This window comes from Rhagoletis pomonella, unplaced genomic scaffold (genome assembly GCF_013731165.1).
Source record: "Rhagoletis pomonella isolate Grant_MI unplaced genomic scaffold, Rhpom_1.0 Rhpom_scaffold_00007, whole genome shotgun sequence".
Taxonomy (NCBI): domain Eukaryota; kingdom Metazoa; phylum Arthropoda; class Insecta; order Diptera; family Tephritidae; genus Rhagoletis; species Rhagoletis pomonella.
Genome location: NW_023458561.1, coordinates 18,928,351 through 18,946,887, shown reverse-complemented (window position 1 = coordinate 18,946,887; position 18,537 = coordinate 18,928,351). Strand labels below are relative to the sequence as shown.

The following is an 18,537-nucleotide window of genomic DNA, read 5'->3' as shown; positions in this document are numbered from 1 at the left end:
TCTCTGAACTTGTAATGCTTCGCCCTGGTGTTACAAAATAGCGCCAACGGCCTTTATTTGTGTATCTATGTATGTACATACAAACATATGTACGATCAGCCGGGCTGATCGCGAAATTAAGTACGATCGTATCGTCACCAGCCCGCAGCGTCGTGGAGTGGATTACGCATTCCCGCGTTAACAAAAGAAAAAGTATCTGAGAAGAGTTTCTTTTGATCGGACGCGATGTCAGCTGAGTCCAGCTGCGTGCGCGAGTTACTCATTTCATTTGTTTGGTTGGTTTTGTCCTATCATGGATCTTATTGTTGGCATGTAGACACATTTTTTTATGCAGCACGCGAGCGGAGTCTCTGAGTGCGGGCGTCTGATTGGGTGTCTGAGAGCAACAGTCATCGGGTTCAATTGAAGGTGCAGTGAGGACAGTTTTCAGTTTCGATTTATACCCAAGTCGTGTTGTATTGTACATTGTGGTCGTCGCATTTTTCGTGCTGTGCCAAATTAAATGTTTATCGACAATAGTTAAAATCAAAGTTATTAAGTCAACGAAAATTCTATCAAAATCGAAAGTTTTCAGCCTTTGCTGACACATAAAAAAATATAATCCCCCAAGTGTATTTACTACAATAAAGTTGTATTTCAAAAGTGTCACACACACTTATGTACATATGTAGGTACATATGTAAATGTGCGTGAGTAGTTCTTATGCTAAATTTGCAACTAATCGTGGGGTGCAACACACGGGTGCATATGCACACACATATGTTCATATGAATGGGAGAGTGTACATATACATATGTGTATATGCCTATACCTAAAAATTGTATGTTAATTTTTGTGCGTTATCAGCTCACAATGACGACCTAAATATCAGCTATTTGCTCGAGTGCATTAGAATGTGAATGTGAACTGAATTGGAAGAATGTTTATAAAGCAAGCTCTTTAGTGTGTTGGAGGCACGCTAAGCGAAAATATAAACAAAGAATACGAATATAAATCGAAATAAAAGAAATACAATACATATAAAAGCAACGCGTTTGTGGTTAATCCTTACGTTTGGGCCCCTTCATTTCTCTGGTTTCCGGTGTACAACAGTGCGCATGTCTTAACTCTTTGGTGTCACAGTGGCAACCGGCTAAAATTTGCAGTTCATAATAAAAGCCAAATGTCGAAAATAACAAGTTTTTGCGTAGGAAGCTAAAAAGTGGAAAGTGTTTACATACAAACTGTGTATGTATGTATATATTTCATTTAATTAGTCTTACACAGTGTGCATAGTCTTAGAATCGACCCAAAGTTTGGGATAGTTCAAAATACGCGGAATAAAATTTTAATTGCGTCCACTGTGGCAAGAAATAGTCAGTAGCATATTTAAAATAAGTTCTTGAGTGAATGAGAAGTGTCTTAATGCGACGGGAAATTATTGTTTCCTTTGTTTGAATAGCTTCAGTTATAAACGACAAGTAAATGCATTTGGTTCGCGCGGAAAGGCTACAGTTCGACGTTTATTTTAAAAACCGCCACCGATTCTTTCAACTAGATGTGCGATTGTAAGATTTAACACAATTATACACAAATATACATTATATACATACATATGTCTCAAGAATTCCAAAGTCAAGAGGACACCGAAGCCAAAAATCAGTGTGTTATTAAATTCGATGCAAGCTCTCTTATCGGTGCGAATGTCGGTAAATTCTGTCAAGGCGTTAACAAAAACAATGTTTCAAAATATGCTCAGTACCATGCCTTCCATAATCGCATTGTCATTAATCATTGCTGAGCTTTTCGCGTCGGTGGATGGTGTATCACGACGTCATCATCATAGCAGTAATGACAAATCAGCTGTTTCCGAGGATACTGTGGTAAGTACAAATTACTGGTTTGGCATCAAATGCCCCTAACAAATCGAGTCTATCAAATGCCTATAATTACTGCAACGACATTTCATGAGTAAGTTTATTGAACTCCAGCGCGAATGAGTGGCCGGTCGTGGTCTTTTCATTTCTTATTATTCACCTTTCTCTGTGTATGATGCGGCTTCCCCGTCGTTTCTGCCCTTAAAATGTTGTCGGTGGCGCCATGCTGTCGCGTTAATGACTTATCCTTCGCCGACGCACAGTGGTACAGCCCCATACATTTTTTGGGAAAAAGTACAAGGCGTTGGCGTTGGTCGTTGCATTCTGAGGTAAACAAATTTTAATGGACACGCTCAGTTTTCACTTTTTTGCCTGATTGATTTTAGAATGGTGAAGAAAAGAGTTAAAATTTATGGGTCGATTACGGATAGCAACACAACCACGGTTCACTTGCCAGCTGACAACGCAACTGGAAAGAAAATTTGTATTACGAATGGCAACTATAGTGAGTTGCTGTAGAGTTCGACAACCGGCAAGCGGCTGTAAACAAGCTGTGCGAGTAAAAGTAAATTATTAAAATGAAGAGTTTTATAGAAAAGACAGCAATGAAACTAAATTCATCACAATTATTTGCTTAAGAGGAAGAGAAATGCATGAATGCGGTCTCAATCAGGCGACATTTAAAGGATAATTCCCATCCTCTAGAGCTACCGCGTACACTATAAGCAAAAGTTAATGTTTTCAAGGTATTTCTTTTATTATCGTTTTGTGTTCATTTTTAAAGCATATTGAGGACTTCCAAAAAAAGCTGTAGTATAATTGGTTAATAAACAGATGAACCACTTCGTTCAACTTCAATACCTCCGCTCATAAAAGCTTGTGCACCTCTTCGAGTTTTCGCAGAAGGAAGTGAGACAGCAATGACTCTAATTTGGAAAACTTGGTATGTCGGTAATTTTAAAAGACGTGCTTCAGTTGATAAAGGAAAAAATTTGCAATCAGTGCTTGCTTTTGTTTCGCTAAAAGGGCGTACTCGGTGGGAACTAAAATTTCAAGTTTTTGTTTTGTTATTTTCACCATATTCTGTAAAAGCAAACTGCATTGGAAAATGTTAATATCGTTCAAATTATTAAAAAGTAAAATATGTCACACACTTTTCAATTTTCGCTCCTAAATACGCTTCAAAAACATTCCCAGCAACCACAAAAATGTTCTCGCGCGTATACACACTTTGTAGCAACTGCAGTTGTCAGTTGAAAGTTCCAGTTGCCATCTGTAATATCGTTTTGGCAACTAGCAACGCAACTGAAGTGCGATTGCTATCGATAATAATAATCGACCCATTATATCGGAGCGAATGAAATGGCGTTTGGGAGTTCGCTAGAGAGTTTAAATGTTATAGAAAATTATTCGCTGGAAAATTTTCTGGGGGTATTCTCAGGAAAAATCCTTATACAAAGAACGTTAAGTCCACAAGGAAAAAAAAACACAAATATGTCCCCTACAACAGCTGTATTATTTATGCTTTTATATTTTGTTCATAAATGTCACTCTAGTCTTTTTCGAAGGTGATGGTGCGGGTTCGGATTCGGTTCAGTGATGGTTTAGTAACTCAATAATCGCTATCGTCAGCATCTGAGTCTCACATGATGCTCACATGTGACTCTACTGCTGGCACTACTGCTCCTTTCTAATGATCAAAGTTCTTTGATCCCACGCTTACACCAACAGAAAAATATATGTATCCTTGAAATATGAAACTTTTTTATGCTGTCATTTAAAAGTATTTACTTCGAACATACCTGATACCCTATTTTGGTCTACACCTAATCAAAAATATGTAACTTAAAGAAGAATTCACTCTTTGATCAATGAGTGGATATAAAAATGTATAATTTTATTTAAAAAAATGTACTTCCAAAATTACATTTTTTCCAAAAATTCACCATAGTGCGAAGTTGTCATTCAGTCACACGCATGCGAAGTAAACGTCCTAGTGAAAAAAATTGTGTTTCGCACATAAAGCCGATATACTTGTACATAAATATGTATGTACATGAATTTCTGTAAAGACATGTCCTAGGAAAGTAATGTGTCTCCCGCCACTTTATAAATCTACATATGTATGTAATCTATGTATATATATAAAATAATAGTTTTCGTTGTTCGGAGTTAACTAAAAAACTACTGCATAGATTTCAGTAAAATTTTCTGAGGTTATACCTTGCATATATGGTCCTATTATAGGCTACCAGAAAACTCGCTAGGTGGCGCTGGGGTCGAGTTATGATGAGTTATGATGAGAAATACGTATGCGAAAAATAGACCCGCTAGGTGGCGCTGGAGTCGAGTTATTTATGAAAATCGTATTTATGAACCGATTTCTTTTAAATTCAAAATGTAAGCTATCAGCATGATAGAAAATACGTTTACCAAAAATAGACCTGCTAGGTGGCTTTATGAACCGATTTCATTCAAATTCATGATGAAAACAGCATTTGCGAAAAACGGACGCGATAAAAGCCTCATTTATGAACCGATTTTGTTAATGCAAATTCAAAACGTTTATTACTTTCATGATAATATTTTTTGTCATTCAAAACATATATATACATTAAAGTGGTCCAATTTTTCTATGGGGAAAATTTTTCATTCTAGAAAACGGGGCACCTCGTTAGTTTTTTCCTTTTAGGGCGTATGTGAATCGGTAACAAAGTTCTATGGGGAAAGCTGTTGAATAATACTTTTACTTTGGTGAGACAGTTTTGCCAATCTTCTGTGTGAAATGAAATATTTTTTGAGAGCAGTAAATTTTTGATAACCGCAGATTTATGCGGAATAAAATATTACAAATTGAAGTGAAATTAATATTTTAAGAAAACATATATCATCGTTGATTGTAATTCATCAATTTAAGCTTTTATTTAACGAAAAATTACACACATCAACAATCTTTGCTATTGTCGAAATTTTCTATGCATTTGTCAAAAATTTCACTAGCCTCATGAGCTACTGAAATTTTATTCACCTCATAGTTGTCAAAAATTTACTCGCCGCGAATTTTGTTACCGATTCACACACGCTCTTAATATTTGTAAAATCTATACCAACTTTCAGTTTTCTACTGCAACTAATACACAGTGCTCAACGACCTTTAAATGCGCTGCCGGATCGCTACGAAACTGACAAAAATATTGGTGATTTTTATAAAAAATTCGTTTCCTAAAAATGAATGAATGTTTTATAAAATCTGATTGAAATTCATAATGCGTATTCATTTCGTGACAAGCAGTGGTTTTGCAGAAAAGGGACCTAATGGATTGCACTGCAGCCGAAATATACAGAAATCCACACGGGGCTTGGTCCGCTTTGGCCCTATATTCATCTTAGATGAATTTACTTTTCATATCGCTAAATGGAGGATTCGTTTAAGTGTGCATGTAAAGACCGCAACATTGTGTAAGCGCACCTTTGCCTGACGCCCTCATTAGAATTTTCTTTGCCCTCCTATAACTGAAAACTGGTTTGCGGACCAATGTTGATGTTGCAAGATCATAGAAGATTATTACGCACGCTTGGCAGAAATCTCACAGGTAGAAATAAATGTTAATAAATGTTTACTGTACAGACCGCTTTTGCTTTTAAACGCTATTTTTGTATTGGCCGACGCAAAAGATCTTATTAGGCGCTGCGAAGCAAGCGGGCATTGGCTAGTTACTCGTTGTTTAATCCATGTAAATTGTTGGTAGAGGTAGTCGTTTGGTACGATATCTTCTTTTGGACTTACACCAAACACTCCCCTATTAAGAACGGTCCTAAAAAAAATTCTCCCAGCGGTTCAAACCAAGGCTATATTTTAACAAATTTGTATGCCCTTTTACAAAGGAGGGAGGCTATTGGAATTCTTGTAAACGCATTTAAATGCCATTGAAAATAAGAGCAAATCTTCCGATAAGTTATTTAGCTACATACGTACCATATGTACTTAAAATAATGTGCTTGCACGGAACATATGCATGCACAAATTTAAAAGGCGGAAGAATAGGAACAGTTCTATTTAATTTCACATCGCTTTTTCGCTGCACATGTTTGTTTCTTCCTCTTCTTCATCAAACTAATTTTTTACTCTCTCATTCTCTCACTTTTGTGACGACGGTTGCTCTCAGCTCGATTGGCGAAATATCTACATATTGCTTTCTATCATTCTTGATATGTATATATATAAACCGGAAAAATGCATCACTCAAAGCGTTATCTCGGTTAATAAACCCTATTTTGCATGTATATAAAGATATATTTATGTTATGCACACAGGCAACCTTGAAGTATGTATGCACCAGATCGAAATAAAAAAAATCGATTTTTTAATCGATTCGAATCGAAATAAAAATAATCGATGCATGAAGAAATCGTTAAAAAATAAATCGATTTCCCAAGATCAATTCATAAATATATATGTATATAAAATAACGCCTTTCACTTAATTTTTATAAAGAAATAATTCACTGCTTTTTGACCAACACTGAAAACACAAACATTCTTGGTAAATGCGACGAATATGCTTCTCCATTGAATAACAAACTTCTCCGTATTCTGGCTACACTTCTAGCTAGCAACGCTACTTCAGAAAGAAGTTTTTAAACCCTTCGCCAGTTAAAAACATGGTTGCGTAGTACCAAGAATGAAGAAAGACTGAACTAGCACGTTTGCACGTACACTTAGATATTGAAATTGACACTGAAAGGATAATGGAAAGATTCGCAAAAGGAAAGCCCAAAATTGAGTTTGCAATTCAAATTATTATAACTATAATTCTGAATAAGTTGTTAAGTTACTTAAACACATCCTTCATTCACTGAACCAAAAATCCATCTCTGGATCAAAGAAAAACTTTCCTTACTTTAAGGTCGAAAATTTTCCGAATGAGTAAAAAATTCTCCCGAATGCGTAATTTTTCTTTGGAATGATGTAATCTATCATTTTGAAGAAATGTTGGCCATGAAAAGAGGATACAACTTCTTTAGTGCTGTTTCGTTCCCATTTTTCTTCCTTTTGATTGCTGTTTTTCTTCAATTAAGAGAAGTTTTTTTTTGTGTTTGAAAAACATTATAAGCTTTGCTTACATAACCCAACGTATAACTTTTTAACTTGTATAAAAGTAAAATTATATCACAAAAAACTTTACATCGCACTTCTTAAAAATTACTCGAACCTCTATTTGCATGAAAAATAAATGAGGGTTCAAGCAGGTTGGATGCTTGTAGGTTATATATCTTCGATTGGTTACTCCGCTGTGAATCGAGTTAGATGCCTGTAATTTAGCGTTATTTGACAAGTTGATCCCAATCGCCCCTCACCAAATAAAATCCTGTATCCGCCACTGATTGTAAGTAACTTTTAAAACATTACATTGTTCATGAAATATACTGGCCATAAATGCGATTGCTTTATAAAAAAGAGAACCAATTTAAAATATGAGTGTTTGTACTCTAGAAAATAGTTTATGCAACCTCACATACGCGGTTTTGCATTTTGTTGATACGCGGTTTTGTACTTTAAACGACTATATTTAAACATGTCCCATACCTTATTAAAATTAAATGGGCTACTCACTTTTTTTCTAAATAAAATTTCTAAAAATTTCTAAAAAAAAGAGTAATTGAGGGGTGCAAAATTTTAATGAAAATTAGCGTTATTTTCAGGGACTTTCCTGGGGAGCCCTGTATCCGGGAAGAGGGAGGGGCAGATCATTGAGTTCTTCGGTCTTTGCTCTTAAGTTGGAAAGGTGGATGGTGCCAATCCCCCTGAATTTGTGGTACCAGTCTCAGATTAAAATTTCTTTAAAGTTTTATAGATTTTCCAGTGCAAACCGTAGATTAATACGCATCAAATGAAGAAAAATCGAATTTCGATTCTTGAACTTTTTCTCCGATTTAAAAACGGCATCTCTAGTACATACCCTGCCGAAAAAGTTACTAGTTGTGAAACAGAATTCTACCAGTTTGCGGTTCAGCCCAACTAGTTCACGTTGTACCCTTTGTTTGCATAAATTTGCATACAGATTTGCAACTTTCTAATTCGATTTCGTAAAAAAATGTTGAGTACGCAGTTTTTTTGTGCATTAAGTTTTAGTAAAGTAAAGTGCAAGAATCAAGTGCTGAAAAATCGCGTTGATTTTTGGCAAGTTTTTGCTGATAGTGTCTTCCAGAATTGTTGCGAATATTCGCATTCGCAACTGCCTTTTGTATTCGCAAAAATAAATGCGGAGCTTTTGCGAATGCGAATGTTGTGCAAGTGCACTGATAAACGCATATCTGACAAACAAAATTACAAATTGTATTGCTACCCGAGAACTCCACTGTGGTGTGAGAGTGCCAGAAAGTCGTAATTTCGAAATGTGTGGAAATATCTAACTAAGTTGTTGACGCGATTCTAAACATGTCTACTAACACCAAATTTCACTGAAATGGGATAACATTTGCTTAAAGTTTCGGTACTTCAAGTCAGGGGTTTCACCCGTTACTCGGTAACGAATACATACAGTTTGCTACAGCTCTAAAACTAACTAGATATAGTGAACTTGCCGAATAGGAATAAGATTGCACAATTATACAATCTCACTTACATTTCACGCTTGCTTGTGGTAGGGCCCGGTAGGCAACAAAAACCGTATTGTCTTCCAACAGGCATTATTATCTTCGAAAAGGCACTATTGCCTGTAAAATGACAGTACTGCTTTCGAACAGATATAGTAGTTGCGTTCCCTACCTCGCTAGAAGTTGCAAGAATTTACAGGAATTTACCAGCAAGCGTTCCCGTACCCGGTTCTCTGGTGAAATAGGGGAAAAATAGGAGAGTAAAATCGATCGTCTCTTTGTCAGAAGTTGCAAGATTTTACCCGAAGAATTTTTGTTGGTTCAAATGAAATTTGAATAAGCAACAAACAAGTATATCTGCATTTTCACCTTCTTAAATATATCGGTGCGAAGAAATATCAAGTTTTGTAAGTATTTTTGTTAATTTGCTTGCGTATTTGCATATAATTTAGCAGATCGGCAAATGATAAAAAAAAATGCTATGTAAACAAAAAATGGAGTCCAAGGCGTATTTGACAGTTTTCTCAGTTTTTACCCGAAAAGCGTTCCCGTACTTTTGATTTTTCTCTCTTTATCTGAGAGCAATTTTGCCTTTTCACAGTATTACAGGTTTTATCCAGAAAAGTTGAGGAAAGAAACTAGTGCTTGCTTGTAGCGCACACTTACTGTACATCACGAGGTTCCCAAACTTTTTGTTCTCATAGACCACTTTCAAAATTTTACTCGTTTCGGTGGATCTGCTGTTCTATTTCTACCATATTGCCAAAATTCGTCCAAAATTTTAAAAATAGATCTAACGATGGAAGTTTGCGTAGCAGCTGAGTTCCAACCCTAAACTCAGAGCGGTAAAAATAGAAATAAAAATAGTACATTTTCTTGTGTTCTATTTAGAAACAGAACGCTTTTTTATGAGTAGTAATATTTTGAGTGGCATGGGAGCGTGAGGTAAGTATTAAGACGATAAAACTGAGCTATATAAAAATGAATTCAGTTCAAGAACGCTCTTTCTTTTTTAATCCACAAACGAGGAAAACAAAATTAATTGCTCTTGAGTTGAGTTTTAGTGAGGAGGAAGCTAAAAATTTTATTTCTCAGTGAAGAATTTTTTCGAACTTTTTCGTAAAATGCACTACCTACTCTAAAATCTGCTCGGTGTGTCAGGCCAGGATCTTCCGTAACGTGATATCAGTCAAGCGCAATACCTGCCATGGCTGTTGTCACTTTAGGTTATGTTCAGGATTCCACAGCAGCACATACAGCATATGGCGGGCAGGCAACACACACCACTTACACCCCACTTATAAATAAGTCCCCCTACGACTACAGAGTAAGATCGAGGAGATAACTTCCTTTATGGGCCGACATGGAATATTAACAGCAATTCAACATTGTTGGCGCCACTGGTCTCAACTAAATGGCTTAAGTAAATTGTAGAGTTTCGACAAGGATATATTTATTTCCCCATATCCGCCTACGCTATTTGGTTACTAAAACCAAATCTTTATAAATATAACTAAATCTTTTTCCAAGTGTATGTACACGAGGGTGGCCCAAAAATGCATGTGAAAAAGTAAAGTCGTAATTTTTTTGCTCCCACCCCCTAGGATTGTTCTATACCTTAAAACTATACCCCTATTCTATTATTATGAAATCAAAAAATATTTTGAGGTCGCTCAAAGCACTCAAAGAAAATGCAATGGGAGGGATAAATACAATATCTTTAGTATTCAAAATTGGTTAAATAAACAATTGGGTATTGATGCTGGAAGTTTCTTGACGAGAACCAGAGTTTTCCGAACGAAAAATATTGATTTTCAAGAATTCGATACCATTTCTATGAAAAGTTGTTTTGTCCCCATATAAAATATGTAGTACATGGAAAACTTTTAGCGCTTTGAGCATTCCTCTAAATCTTTTTTGATTTCAAAATAAAAAAATAAGGGTAGACCTTTTTTCGATACAGAACAATCGTAGGGGTTGAGAGCATTAATATATATTTCTCTCAACACATGATTTGACAACTGTAACCAAATAATGTAACTATTACCAAATCATATGTTGAGGAAAACATGTTCCCTAAAAAACAAAAGCGTGGTACAAAGTTCAATAACAACATTGAAGTAAATTTTAATACGCAACAATAATATTGACAAAAAAAACATATTTAGTTGACGTAACTAAACCCTTTATGTGTTGGATTTGCAGATCTTTTGCGCAGTAGGGTTAAAGAATTCATTAATATTTACTCAAAATTGATATTTAAAATGAGTTTTCAGGAAAAAATTGTTGCTCATATAATTTTTCAAAATATGAGCGGTATTGCCTAAGTATTTCAAAAACCACTTCACCAATCAGTAGCAAATTTGGCACAAAGGTTGCGATCGGAACTCTTTAAACAGCATCTTTAAAATTTTTTAAATAAATGCTGCCGCTATTTACCAATAGCAAAAGCTCCTGAAACTAAACACAAAACGAGATATATTAATATTACCAAAAAATACAAAAATTTGCTCTTTTTCAGCTCTAAAATGTTTTATTTATCTTCTTATGCTCTTTTCAGCACTTTTTTCTGTAGGCTCTCGCTCGAAATGTAATTATATTTAGGTAACACTGCTCCCCGACAGCGTCACTATGCGTTTGGTACTCATTTTGCAATTTTGCATATGGGAAAATCTCGGGAACCATGTGATTTAACGCTAAAAAACGTACGTTTTTAAATTGAACGCACAAAAATAAATTATACAGCAAATTGTTTGAAATCCATTGAGGAAGCATTAAATTATTATTTGATTCATTTTTCTCAAATGCTTAAAGAGTTACAAGTAGAAAACGAAAATTTTTTGAAAATTTTTTTGAGTATCTATTTAAAAATTCATTAACCGCACTGCCCAAAGATCTGAAAATCTGAAAATCCTTTACATACATTCATATACACATCGTCGCTGGAATAATGAAGTAGTGTAACATGAAAAGTATAGTTTTGAGAAAAACGAATTAGAAGTTTTTATAATCCAATCAATCAAATCTAAACTTTAATTGTGCGATTCTTATTCAAAATATTGATATTTTTTAAATACAGCACACTTTTTATTGATTCCTTAGCTGTTAATTCACAAAAAATTCTGTATCATGTTTACTTAGATATGCCATTTCAGCCCATTTTCTGAAAGCATCTGCTTATACACTATTTTATCTATGAACATTTTTATATGAAATCATTGTAGACGATTTTATATTGGTTGCAAACTTAGTTGATGTGTGTTGATATTACACTATTTTATTATTTATATTTTGAAGCTACCTGTGAAAGTAAAATATTCTAACGGTATTTTAATATTACAAGAAGTTCTTTGGGATTTTCGTAAAAATAGTCCAAGTGCACCATATACTATTTGTAAACAATTGTAGTACTTACACTGTTATTATGAAATTTCGTTTTTCGCGAATAAGTTCGTGATCCAAAAAGATATTTAAGAAAACTAAAGATTTCTCTAATAGATTAAAGGCTTGTCTATACAAAGGTACGATTATCGAATAATGGAGTATATGGCATTTACACTGTTTCTTTATTTCAGCGACGATATATTCATGACCGTATATTATACAAAAATTATTTCATGTATTTAGCATTTTCAACGAGCCTTATGAAGAATGTTATCTAACGGTAACGCTTAATGTCAACCTCTTATGTTTTAGTCTGTCAGTGTGCTATCAAAAAAATCAGTATTATGAAGCCATTCTCGCAAAGATCTATTCAGACAATATTTACTATATTTTCAATATTTTGAACTGCACACAACTGTAAAAAGTCTTATTTCATTCTTTAATGTGTAATTAATATGTACTTATATATGCATGTAAACAAATAAGAACAATTTAGTAATTGCTGAAAGAGCAAAATGGAAAAGAACTTAAAATATTACTTTTTAGACAATTACGAATGACAGATTTCAAATTGTTACAGTTTGCTTCCAATGCGGAGCACATATTTTTCTCAACGCCTAGTGCATTTTTCAATATTACATTTACTATTTGCCATGAGTTTTGAATGTCTCCGTTTTGCGCTGAAAAATCTATACTCAAACAAGTAAGAAAGTCGTAAGTTCGGGCGGAGTCGAACGTTAAATACCCGGCGCAAGTATTAAATATATGGTTTTCACCTTTCCGAAAACTACCGGTACCAAAATTCCATAATAATGTTACTTCTTTTCAAGGGAGTATCAATTTTGAATGAATTAGCGTCCTCGAATTTCGAAATATCGAAGCTTCAAGCATTTCTGAAATTTACCGTTATATGAAAAGTGACCGTAATTCTAGTCCGATTTCAATGATTTTCAACGTTTTGCTTTTATGTGGCAAGCACAATAGCCATACCGAGTTTGGTACATATTGGTATAACGGTTACATATAGCTGATTGTAAGTGGGCGGTGCCACGCCCATTTTCCAAAACTTTATCATAAACGTGTTTTTTGCTAAAGAATTATTGCAAGCACCAATTTTGAATAAATTAGCTCTAATATTTACCTACTTTATCGAAGATTTCGTATTTCTCCAAATTACCGTTATATGGGATGAGGGCGTGGTTATTGTCCGATTTTAAAAATTTTCGGCCATTTAGTATGCTGTAGTAAGGTCACCAACTGTGCTAAGTTTGGAAGAAATTGGTGCAGCGGTTACAAATTATACACATGCAACCGTAAGTAGGCGTGGCTACGCCCATTTTCCAAAAATTTATAATATTCTAATTTTTCGTCTAAAAGTTATTGTAAATATCAATTTTGAGTGAATAATCTTCAGCAATTACTAAAATAAGTATCGCAGTTTTCGTATTTCTGAAAATTACCGTTATATGGGAGGTAGCCGTGGTGATTGTCCGATTTTACCCATTTTGAATACCATGCGCCCTTCGCCCGAAAGAAGTGCACGTACAGAGTTTCGTTAAGATATCTCAATTTTTACTCGAGTTATCGTGTGCACAGACGGACGGACAAACGGACGGACGGGTAGACAGTCACCGCTTAATCGATTTCTCTTTTCAGTCTGTTCATTTATGTATACATTTGTCTATATCTATCTCCCTTCGTTTTACCCGTTACAAACAACCGTTATGTGAACAAAGTTATAATACCCTTGTGCACAAGTGCGCTCGGGTATAAATATACTCGATTCATAGTTGCATTTTTAAACGGATTTTTTAAAGTGTAATCCTGTGTTGAGAAAAATGTATTTACTTAGCTGATTTTTTTCTGAGTGTATGCTTTTATGCACTTTTTACGATTTATTTATTTATTTACACACTTATGTATATACTTATACGTGCCTATGCATATGTATGTATATGTATGTGCATTTAACAGCCCTGCAAAAAATCTGACTAGCTCAGAACTAGCATAGAACTATACCTTTTGCCGACAGTTCTAGTTCTAGCTCAACACCCAAGCAATGCATTCAACTGTCGAGTTTTACACGGCGATGTCAATGGCGGTGGAAATCGTCGCTCAGTGCATTACTTTGCACCTAGTTTTTAACCGGTTCCGTTTTGGACAGTCCGTTGACCATTTTCGCTACTGGGGAGCATTTGCACATATACACCGCAAGTTCCAACTATCCCGTTCTGCATCCGTTTTACACTAGTTCAGAGATAGTTCTGATATATGTAGCTCGGAACTAGAGCTTTGTTAGACTGTCTCTAAATTTTACCTCAGGGAGATTCTTGCTTAAGAGTGTGTAAGTAATCATAATTTTTATCACATTTGTCATAATCTTTCGCTTATGCTTCTGTTTTGCTTCTTTCGCATCATACAGGGTTGGAAGTACATATGTACCCAAATATGTGGGTATATATGTAGTCACATCGGACCGACTTTCGAAAATCATTATTTTTCGGTCGAAAAAATGTGAGGTTGGAAATGAAATAAGCATGCCATTTTTTTAGAACGACATCCGGTGATGCCGAGTGGTTCCGGGTTTGGCATCAAATCTTTGGACTAAAGAAAGCGTCAAAATCGTTCATACATTTCTAAATGTTCACATTAAGGAACAAAAATAAAACTTCCTTTGCAACAACTATGTGTTGATACTTTAGAAGTTTTTTCAAACGACAAAACCGAAGCTCTGGTGCAGCGTTGCCATTTTAGCCGTTTTCCGGCTAGATTTAGCCGGTTTTGATAGCAACTAGCCGGAGAAAATTCGATCTAGCCGGCAGCCGATTTGTTAGCCGGTTTGTAAAAAAAAGTTAGCCGTTTTTAGCCGATTTTACTATTTGCCTAATTTTCAGATGCAAAAAGTAAACAAGTTGTTCGAAAGCAATAATGCAGACCCAATGAAGATTTTTAATGAACTCAATGTTTTACTTTCGCATCTATGCTCCCTAGTGGTTATTAGCGCGAACACATTTGATCCTATATGCTCCCCGTTGGAACCATACCTTGCTTCATTTCCTCAGTTTTATCACAGTTTTGAAGAGTATTTAAAAACAAAAGTAAGCACAAACGCTTTTGACCACGAAGCCGAGAAAATAATTCGAGAGAATGGTCGCTATTTTATTATCACTTTAATAAAGGAATTACGCCAACGCCTCCCTACAAATATTGCCACACTAAAAAAAATCGACTTTTTTCGGTTGGAAATGCATTAAGAGTAATTAAACCAAAAGTATTTGTTCAACTACAGCAACAAAAACACAAATATAATGCCGACGAAATAACATCCATAGAGATGCCATGGCAACGGTTAACGTTACATACCTGGAGTAATTTAGACTAAACTGTAAAATTTTGGGCCGAAGTTTATCAATTTCGAAACGCCCTAGGAGAAAACCCTTTTGCTGACCTTTCCAACCTAGTTTTTAGTTTTCTTGTTTTGCCTATAAGTAATGCAGAAGTAGAGCGAATATTTAGTTCAATGAATATAATAAAAACTAAGCAAAGAAATCCAATGTGCGTTAAAACGTTAAACGCTATTTTATGTATAAGATACGGTTTAAAACGTGAAGAAAAATGCTGCCATAATTTTACTGTAGATGACGATCTCTTAAAATTAATGAATTCAGGTGATATATACAATAGTGATTCATTTGATGATCTTTCGTTTCTTGCGATTTATTTAAATAAAGCATGTGAATTTTCACTAAAACATTTTAGCCGTTTTTTGCCAGAGTCTATGTGAAATTTCACTAAAACATTTTAGCCGTTTTTAGCCGCTTTTTTTTGCCAATCTAGCCGGTCGGCCCAAAAAGTTCTGGCAACACTGCTCTGGTGTATGTAAATAATTTCAACATAGCTTCCAGAATTGAAGAGCAAGGATAAGTTTAATCTACTGGCCCTTGTTATTACTGCAGAAAACGTGAAAAAAGTTTTTCGGTGTTTCATAATTTAATGAGTCAGGTAACGTAAATTTATGTATGCATGTAGGTGAATCAATTGAAATTATCCTATGCAAGTAAATAAAAAATTTATAATTTGGTTAAAGCTGAAAATTATTAGGGCGCGTGGTGTATTTAGTTGAAACTATACTAGGTTGCGATTCACTTTTTCTTCTGCGACCTCATTATTTCCAAATTAAGGCTATATTCGAGCTAAAATTCGAAAAATCATCGATATAAAGAAGGCTGTTGGCGGGCGAATTAGAGATACACAACCACCTTTGTCTTAAAGCATTAAAATCGGACCATGCCCGCGGTGATTACGAGGAACTCTACCACCACCACCAGCTTTCGTTTCCTTTTATTGGTGAACACAAACCCTATAAGGGTCGCATCCGAATTGAAATACATTCGAAACATTTGCATTTTCATAACGCGTAAATTTGTTCCTTATTGGTTCGGATGCTGAACGCTGTAAACGCAGCCCGCCACGATTTAAGATTCATTCATGACGCGATTTTATATTTCATTGAAAGAGCTTCGAATGCCTTGCTGTGCACCACTAGAAACTATTTATAGTATTTGTCAAAAGTGACTGTTGCTCTGAGATTTTCCCTTTGAATTTAAGTGGAATATGGTCAAATCTCTGGATGACGAACATGAAAGAGACAGTATTATTCCGATTGTCTGTAACAGCTGCACAAATAAAGTCGTTCGAAAATAGAGATATTAGTGATTTCGTGAAGATGCATACATATGCACCGCTTCGTCTCCAAAGCCATATGGTTTACTTACAGATCGATACTTCGACATGGCCTGACAAAAAGCGTAAACGAATTTTCTAGTCATAAATAACCCAACAGATAGAGCTGTTAAATTGTTTCGAGATATTTGTTCTAAGGTGTCGAATACTACCGAAAGAAGGATACATCCCACATAAAAATTCCCTCCTCAGCCAGAATATTTGAAATAAAATTGGAGACGTAGTTAAGAAAAAAACGAAAAAAGAACATTTTCCGCCCTCCTTAGGCCGTGCTATCGCGTGTCGTGATTTTTTAACCTATTTCAATTTTCTATACTTCTTTGGATAGGTAGTTTTATATACTTTTTGGTAAAGAAAAATCGATACCGTTATATTATCTAAAAATGTAAAAAAAAAAATAAAAAATTTTGTTATTTTCTTTGGTGCAAAAGTTATGTGATCAACCCGGAATTACCGAATCGTGTACAAAAAAAATTCCTGATTACTCCATTCCAACCTGAAATTTTTACTTTTGAATTCACGACCTTAAAATAACGTTATAGCCACTCTAACGCACATACATACATATGCATACTTGGGACCATTTTCAATTTTTTATCTCAAATTAAGCTCAACGCGATTGGAGTCAAAGTCTGTGCAACCGCGTTGCATTGCCGGCTCAATGGCCCCCTTTGGCACTGTGGCAAAACCAGTAGCACTAGTGCTCACCACTTGCTTTGTTTTTATTTTCGATTATCAAATGCACTTAAGACACACCGCAATCAACAAACAAGAAGCCAGAAAGCAAAATCATAGCCACTGTAGAAGAAGAAAATCAAGACATAGAAGAACACATAAAAATAGAAATGGAATACAAGAACTGAACAGACTCGAGCAACAATTGAAGGCATTTATTTTCAGTGAGCATGTGCACATGGATGTATGTATGTATATACAGTGGCAACAGATAAAAATCGGCAATTATATCTACTTAAAACTCTTATTTTCCCGAACTAGAAAAATAATGGTCAACATTGCTTAGATAAACATAGACTTGTGCTCAGCTCATTAAGTTGAGTGACATTATGGCCAGTTTTGGTTATTTCTCTTTTGTTTATTTAATGTTAATAGTTTTTTTTTTATAAAAGTCTAGCCCGCATAACCAGCACCACATAAATCCAAGTTTCACACATCTTACAAAAATTATACAAATTCAACAAACTTTAACAATTACACCTACAAGTTTTAAATTTTTTATTAAACATTTTTGGAAAAATTGTCGTAGTATACTTTATATGGTAGAAAATTCTCAACATCGTCAGCGCAATAAATTATTGAAAATCAACGCGATTTTCTAGCGTTTTAAAATGTGCACTTTAACGTAATAAAATTTAATGTCAGGGTTGGCACCTCACGAAACCGATTGTGTAGCAAAATACCAGAAAAATTTACTTTATTTGAGGCGAACTTAACCTTTTGCCTCTGTTGAGCCGCTGTTTATCTGTGGCAACGAATCTATCGTGGAAGTAGTTCTACACGGCAGTCATTGTGACTTATTTGTGCAACTTCGTATCTTTCTCGGACATTGAGTCTGTTATGCGAAAATTTGACTGGTGGTGCCTATTTATATTGGTCAGACGCCTCTTGCACAATTTGCAGTAAGAGTATACATTTAGATCTTGAAGACATTTACTATTTACCACATTTTTCTAGTAATATTTAGTGATTTAGTGACAATAGTTGCTGCCCATAAGTTGAATGAAATATGTATAAAAAGCGTACATAGGATAAAGCGTAGTGGGGTAGCAAATTTTAAAAATTTTAAAAATCGTAGCAAATTTACTACGATCGTTGCAAAGTGCCAACGCTAGTCCTCGTTACCCACCAGACCCATTCCCTGTTTTTGGTCTTTTTGATTTTAAAAAGCCTCCGGTAGCAAACAATGCACATTTAGATATCTATCCGATGTTAGTCTGTAT

General features: G+C 35.0%; 1 protein-coding gene across 4 annotated transcripts in view; it reads left to right on the top strand.

Annotated features, from left to right (window-relative positions):
* The window catches only part of LOC118742403 (matrix metalloproteinase-2), a 523,490-nt gene that overhangs the window by 2,570 nt on the left and 502,383 nt on the right, over positions 1-18,537 (top strand). The window contains exons 1-2 of one of the 4 annotated variants that reach the window (XM_036474455.1): positions 182-685; positions 847-1,862. The exons of 1 other annotated variant lie outside the window; for it this stretch is intronic. In XM_036474455.1, coding sequence (XP_036330348.1) covers positions 1,659-1,862 — 204 coding nt within the window. In that variant the 5' untranslated portion in view covers positions 182-685; positions 847-1,658. Of the gene's footprint in view, positions 1-181; positions 1,863-18,537 lie in introns of those variants that run through there. 2 more of the 4 variants (XM_036474456.1, XM_036474454.1) reach the window with 2 other exon arrangements.